The sequence below is a fragment of the Humulus lupulus genome, chromosome 3, assembly GCF_963169125.1.
Source record: "Humulus lupulus chromosome 3, drHumLupu1.1, whole genome shotgun sequence".
Classification (NCBI taxonomy): domain Eukaryota; kingdom Viridiplantae; phylum Streptophyta; class Magnoliopsida; order Rosales; family Cannabaceae; genus Humulus; species Humulus lupulus.
Window position 1 is genome coordinate 7,179,890 of NC_084795.1, and position 7,515 is coordinate 7,187,404.

At 35.9% G+C, this 7,515-nt stretch overlaps 1 protein-coding gene across 1 annotated transcript; it reads right to left on the bottom strand.

Moving 5' to 3' along the window:
- Positions 1–344: 344 nt before the first annotated feature.
- LOC133821961 (alpha-xylosidase 1) lies at positions 345–4,869 on the bottom strand. The gene is made up of 3 exons (XM_062254147.1): positions 4,582–4,869; positions 3,800–4,482; positions 345–2,481 (listed from the first exon to the last, which is right to left on the bottom strand). Exons 1-3 carry the CDS (start codon positions 4,815–4,817, stop codon positions 602–604), a joined length of 2,799 nt encoding a protein of 932 aa, XP_062110131.1. The 5' UTR covers positions 4,818–4,869; the 3' UTR covers positions 345–601.
- Positions 4,870–7,515: the final 2,646 nt, after the last annotated feature.

Consider the following 7,515-nt stretch of genomic DNA (forward strand, 5'->3'; position numbering starts at 1 on the left):
AATTTGCGTATGATACTAAGAAAATAAAATAAGAAAGTAGAAGAATAAATTTATAGTTGATAGTAAAGAAAATATATTAATGTAGTGTAAATTCACTTTATTTTAGTAATTAATTTATATTATCGTATAAATCAAACTTTTTTTTTTTAATTACCGTGAAGTATGTAATTTTTCCTAGAAAAAACTAGTTAAAAACACTAATCTATATTCCTGTCAAACATAGCGATAATGTTTAGTTAACTAAAGTTTTCGCAATAGATTGTTAATTGTTCTGAACAAACAAAACAAAGCACTAATTAAACCATTTAAAAGAGAAACAGAAAGGGATTAACGAAATGATGCAATTCTTCCAATGTTATCATCTAAGACTTGAAAAGTGCATTATTTCATAATTGAGGTACACTACAAATGAGCAACAAAGAAAAACTAATTAAATCTCCCTCCTTAACTAGTTTGATTGGAAAAGGATGAACATGCTTTTGGAACATCTCCTCTCCACCAATAACATTACATTAATTTCACAACAACCACATGAAGATGAAAACAAAAAAGACATCAATAAATCCGAAAAGATGACAAATCAAAGGCAAATCTCCTCTACTTAACTTGAGATGCCCATTTTCCATGACATGGCAAAGTTTTTCCCCACAAGCAATGACAACCCTTTAACCTCCACCATCACACTCTGGCTCTTCCCTTCTCCATCTTCGCCCTCGCCTTGGACATGAACTTGGTCTGATAAAGTCACCTCCACGCCAGAAGAACCGGCGGCCACAGGCTTTCCATCGATCTCAACCGAAGACGCGCCACCACCGCCTAATCCTAACACAGTTACCTTCCCTACAATCCAACCATGATCCAAAGCAAACTTACCCTCTTGAACCTGTGACCAAACTTTAACATTCCCCTTGCTCACAGTAGCGTAGAAGTCAATGTAACTAGATTGACCATTCCCAAGCTTCATCTCTGGAAGCTCATCCTCATCGAGGAAGAGTTTTCCCTCGGCTTTTCCCTCGCTGTCCCCAGCTGGGAAAGTTACCACAAGTGTGAAAGGTGTTTTTCTAGCTTCCTTTGATATCATTCCACCCTGCTGCATTGGTAGAATGGTGTTCTGATACAAATGAACGTTAACTACATGCAGAGGTGCATCGAGAGTAACGTAACTTCCATCTTTGGATACAATGGCCTGAGTCATATCGAATAAGCTGTACCATGAGCCAGGAGGAAACAAAGCTTTGACCTTTGACTTCCCCTGTTCTAAGACTGGTGATACCATTAGACCACTTCCGAGCAAGAACTGAGTACTCAATCCATAACACTCGGTGTATGTTGGGAAAGAGAAGAAAAGTGGTCTCGCAATAGGGGCACCGCTGGTGTGAGCTTCGTAGGTCAATGTGTAAAGGTAAGGAAGAAGCCTATATCTCATTCCCAAAGCGTTTCTTGCAGACTGAGCTACCGAGTCCCATTGGTAAAGCTCTTGTCTTGGGGAGTAGTAATTAGCATGGTCCCTTGAGAAAGGGTAGAAAGCTCCAACCTCAATCCAACGGTTGCAGAGCTCCTCAGTTGGTTGTGGGTAAAACCCGCAAATATCAGCCCCAACCATCGGAACCCCAAAGATTCCAAAGTTGAGCATGGTTGATATCGAGTACCTCAAGTTTTCCCAGGTCCCCTGGTTATCTCCAGTCCAATGGGCAGCATATTTCCCTGAACCAACATAGGTTGAGCGTGACAATATAAAGGGTCTCTTTCCTTGGAGTCCCTGAAGAGCTGAATGAGTAGCAACAGACTGAGAGAAACCATAGAGACTATGAGCGTCGTATTCCAAAACCCCATTGTAGTGAACTGCACTGGTTGCAATGGTTTTGAATCCGATTGGAACCTGTGTACCCGAGGCGTTGATCTTATACGGCGGATCGTCCCATCTCGTGCTTGTTATGTTCTTGCACTCCAAGCAACATATCCAGCCAGGGCCTGTCCCTGTCGGGCACTGACCCTTTGGCATTTTGCATTTTCCCGAGCAAAAATTCGAGGCTTCGTTCATGTCAATCCACAGGCCATCTACTGGGACGAGTTCATGGAAGCGACGGACCTCGTCGCCCCACCATGAGACAGTTTTCGGGTTAAGGAAGTCAGGAAAGTTGACGGCACCAGGCCAAACTTGAGCCAGATAAGGCTCATTGTCGTACTTAATGAACACGTCGTTGGCAAGGCCACGTTGGTATACGCCGTAACTCTCGTTAACAGCGATTCCGGGATCAATAATTACAATGTACTTCATGCCAATGCTGTGTATTTTGTCTAGGAAAGCCAAGAGCTTGGGACGAGGGTAGTTGTTGGGGTTGAGGGTGAAATCCTTGTGTCCATCCATGTGATCGTCGTCGTTCCAAATCACGTCGAGTGGAATTTGAGCCTTTTTGTAGCTCTCAACGACATCTTCAACTACTGATAGATTGTGGTATCCCCATCTACATTGGTGAAATCCTGCAATGTCAAAATATCAGAGTTTAACTCGACATAAGCAACCATAAGCTTAGTTTTAGCATTTTACACTTGTAAAGGTAATGCCTTTAAAATCACTAATGACCAAGTCTTTAACTTTTTCCACAAAGTAGGTAGCAGATTGATTAGTCATAGACCCTTCTTGAGAAAGATAATAAATTTGGTAGATAAGCAATATTAACATGCAAACCCTGGTGGGACAGCTTATATATAAGCTACTTAACCAATCAACTTGCTTAAAACCAATCTCAGAAGTGTACTCTTTCCTGAGCCACATTTGCGGTATATGTGAGACAGATTCGAGTTTTAATCAAATAATAATGATCTTTGGCCAAATACCACTCATTTGATCTTTTGCCCACCGACACCAAAAATAGTAAAACTAAACAAAAAGACACAAAAATGACATTTGCACACTGTAGAGACACCCTCAACAAAGGACACCCTCACAGCCACATCGTCACATGGAGCATTGGCCCAGACAGATATACAGAATGTAACCCCAGAATTGCTTTCACAAATTGCCACGTAATGGGTCCTACTAATTACTAATTACAATTATCAAAACATGGTCGAAGACTAAGGAAATGGATTGTGCAATTTCCACTCAGTGTTTGAAAGAAGATATTTAGGCCTAATGCTAATATTAAATCAAGGGTCCACATGTCATTTTAGAAAGTAATATGCAATAATTGGAGTCAAGATCTTGGTGATAATAATAATTATAGCATCCCAACGTTACTTATGGCCTTGTTGGGTACCTAAAAAAGACTACAATATTAAGTTACTAATCAAAGAAAAGAACTTTGTAGACCCAAAAGCTGATCCACAAAGATCAGTGTTAGAAATTGATGAAACGTTTTTAAATATGGCAATAAAGTAGGTAGGTAAAGTAAAGGTAATGGACCAAACCCACCACCAACCCAAGTTAAAAGAAAGCGAGAAATTAATCATAAGCATCAACAATATGCCCAGAATCACGGATTGACCACATGATGCTATATTCCAAAACTCAATCCTTCAAGCTAGTCTTTTCTTCTCATCTATACAAAATCTTTAGTCTATGAACTTTACACACTTTGGTCCAAAAATCTACCTTGAATTAAAAAATCAATCACATTCTAAAAAAATCAAACACATCAATCCCCAAAGCACAATGCATAATTGAATTGATAATTAAATGTTAAATAATGAAAGAAAGAATTTGGGACCACCAACAGAACCAAATATACATGAGTAATAAAACTTGAAGATAATAATAACCATTAAATAGATAGGATGAAGATAAAGTGGAATGTACCGAGAGACCAGTAAGGCATGGGCGCCGGACGACCGATAAACGACGTGTACTGATCAACGACGTCGAGAGGAGACGGCCCAGAAAAGAAATAAAAATCGAAAACACCTCCAATGACCTTGTAAGTCAAAGAGTTTCCCCTGTAAAACACGTCCATTCCATTACTGTTGAGCAACAAAACGGCGTGAGAGTAAGCCTTCCCGTCGATGTTCCGGAGATCCATGTACACGGGGTGTGACCCGTACAGATCGGTGTTCAGGTTAATGGCCGAGGCATCGGTCGTGTACAGAGTGTAGGGATCGTTGGGGTACAGCTTAATACCGTGGGGTTGCGTGTTCTCACCAAGGCCGTAAAGCGACGCGTCTTTGGGCAACCTAGTGGAAATCTCGAGATACTGGTCCTTAAACACCAAGTTCCCAAACGGGTCGGACTTCTCCGAGCTGGTGTTGAAGAGGACCTGACCGTCGGACTTCCTCCTGACCGCGAAACCAAACGGGTCGGCAACGAAGCTGAATATCAGCTCCGACCCGGAATACTCCGAAACAGTAATAGGGTTTTGCTGGGACCGGCCGAGGGTCATCTTCGATACCGGAGGCTTTTCTCTCGGCAAGAGGTTGTACGGAACCTCCCATCTCTGCTTGTCGGCGTCGGTGATGTGAACTCTCAGACGGTTCTCTGTTTCGTGCCTGAAAAAACAGAGCAAGAAATACTTCAGAAAAAAAACAAACTTTTTTAACAACGAAAACGACGCCGTATCATTGCCATTTCTATGTAGCTATACTTACTTGACGAAGATTTGCAAATGGGGGATATCAGGACCGTAGACATTGTTCTTGGTTATAACTTGGAGGTGACCGATTAAACCACCGTCGGGGGTTTCTTCGACGGCGAGTAAACGGTAGCCTTGGCCAATCTTAGAAGGAGGACTGGTCTTGGTCTTGGATGTGGAAGAGCTCACTCCATAAATGGATAGAAGCAGAACTAGAAACAGTGAAGTGAGCCACAAGGAGGAAGAAGACATAGTTCAGTTCACTCTGCTCAAGAGTGAAAAAGCTCTGAGAATTTAGGACTTTTCGTAGTTGGGACTTGGATATATAAAATACGCCGAAGCCCCTCTATTTTTTTTTTTTTTAATTAAAATAATAATAAAAAAAATAAACGAAATAGAGAAAGAGGGAGAGATTGGGTACGTGTGGGTGCCCAAGACCGTTCTGTGCACGTGATTATGATGGTGTGTGGGGGTAATGGGTCCCACCTATTATACGTAATGGAAATATGGTATGGTTGGAGCAGAGGATCTTATCTGGCGAGCACCCAATGGGTACTGGGAAAATCAAGGGAGCTACGTGGACGGTTTCGATTGAGTGATAATTGGGAGTATTTTAGTAGAGTAATGGTTGACTGTAGAGGATTGAGCCGTTTATGTACACGTCACGTCGTTAACGTTAACGTTGGATCGGAACGAGGGGAGTGGAAACCGTGATTCGCGGTGTCTGAAAACGTCCAAACCCATAGTCACGAGTAAGTTGCTCTAATCCATCTAATTGTCTGATCTGACGGTTGTAATTATTGTTGTTTTACTCTAATTTTAAAGATTTTATTAATCTGAAATTTGTAAAGAGATATTTACACTGTTATTAGTCTAAATAATTTTGGAAAAATAACACTAAAGAATTTGTCAGTTTAACTACTAATTTTTGCACGTAGAATTTGTTTTGATTTTGGATTTTAAGATATAAAAAAAATAAATTTTAAAGAATTATATATTTTTTTCATGTTTAGATTGAATTAATTTTTCTAAGAGAAATAAAATATAAATTTAGTATAATTTTTTTAAAATTTACAACAATTATAAATATCTAAAAAAAAATATTAAAAAAATCTATTATTAAATTTATAGAAATATTCTCTTTTATTTTCTCTCATAAAAATTTTCCTAAAAACCAAGGCTATAAAGTCTCCCCATAATAGATTATAATTTTCATAAAGCAAAACAGTAATTAAGATGTTTTTTTTTCTTCATATAAATAAATTTATTGGAAAAATAATAATTGTACATGAATTTGTAAAATAAAATATATTTAATCAAGCAAATTCTAAACTACAACATGATAATAAATAAACATAAAAAAATCCTAAACAATAACAAAATTAATATAGTATGATCTTCATTTTTTCAATTAAGATGATTTTTTCTGTGATTCCTGGAGAAAAAAATTTGGCAACAGGAAAAAATTAGAAGTTCTTGTAACTAAAATGATTTGAAAAATTTACCAAAATACTCTAAAAATAGTTTTTGACTAGAGCTTTGAAAGTCATAGCAAACAAGTCTTATATATATTTTTTAAATACAGGTTCCTCCCTCCATTAATTTATTTTTCCGTATTTTTTGTTACTATAAATGATTTAAGTCATTTATCACTTAATATTTTATATATACCTGAAAAATACTTAGAATTTATATTGGAGATCCAACTTCTGTACCATTTTATAATAATGAGTAATGTTATTGGATTTAATAATTAAAAATGAATATGGAAGAAGTTAGTTGGTATATATATTAAAAAGAAAATGGGTACAATTTATGGTGGTAATGTAAACCATTATATGTATATATTGGTACTTAATTTTTTTTAATTTACTTTTGTTTCCTTCCACCACTCTCTTTGTCGGTGGCAAAGTTAATTTCAGAAGAAAAATAGTGCTACTATTAAATTAATAAATAAATTTTCACATCAAATTTACTACTATTATTTTAAAGTTTTCTATTTTAATGTATTTTCTAAGTTTCTCAATATAACACATTTTTTAGGGTACGTGAAGATAGTACATAAAAAGAAAAAGAGTACTTATAGTGTATTTTTTTTCTCTCTGATTTCTTTTATTTTAAACCTTGTCTAAATTTTCTCATATAGTAAAAATGAAAGTTACTAAAATGGAAGCACTAAATCTAGGGAAGGTAGTTTAGTTAAAAGAGTAAAGATATGTGCACTTAAAATATACACTCAAATATTACATACATTGATGTGATAGTTTAATTTAGTCAATCACATTTATTAAAACTGTGACTCACTATTTTTAAAAATAATGACACGTCACTATATATAATATTTTATATATATTATAAATGTACATATCATTATATTTACTTAAAATTAGATTAGGGTACAGACGAGAAATAATAAAATGATAAATTCCAAAATAAATAAATAAATAATAGAGAGAAGAAATACAATGTAATATATCATTGAAATTCAAAAATGGAGAAAAAGAGAAAACGTGACTGTGTTTTGACACTATACGGCTGGTATGGACCAAGTTCAAGATACTTGTCAAATTTTATCTCTTTTTCGTTGGACAAATTTCATTTTGTGGGTTACTTAATTTACGGTACACACATTTTTACATGTTTTCATTTTCGACATCAAAATGAATATATACTATATATTTAAAAAAAAATCTGGTAGATTTTTGTTTATATTAATATTTTAATTTTGTTTCTAGATATGTTAATAACTTTTTGAAACTATTATATAACTTCCTTAGTGTTCTTCTTCCAATCAATTATTTCCTAGATAAGGTTAGACTTAAGAAAAAATGTCATATTATATAGGGTATTTTTGGTAATAAAATATCAAATCCAAATGGGGTTTTCACTTATTTCATGTCAGTTTTAGTTTTCCTTTGAAAATATAGATAAAATGGAAAACACTTTAAAT

What these genes read in the sequence shown, in the direction of transcription:
- LOC133821961 (XM_062254147.1), bottom strand. Translation starts at nt 4,817, where the DNA reads ATGTCTTCTTCCTCCTTGTGGCTCACTTCACTGTTTCTAGTTCTGCTT. An exon ending in CATTTGCAAATCTTCGTCAA is followed by an intron (nt 4,483 to 4,581) that starts GTAAGTATAGCT and finishes CTGTTTTTTCAG; the next exon opens with GCACGAAACAGAGAACCGTC. An exon ending in CATGCCTTACTGGTCTCTCG is followed by an intron (nt 2,482 to 3,799) that starts GTACATTCCACT and finishes TTGACATTGCAG; the next exon opens with GATTTCACCAATGTAGATGG.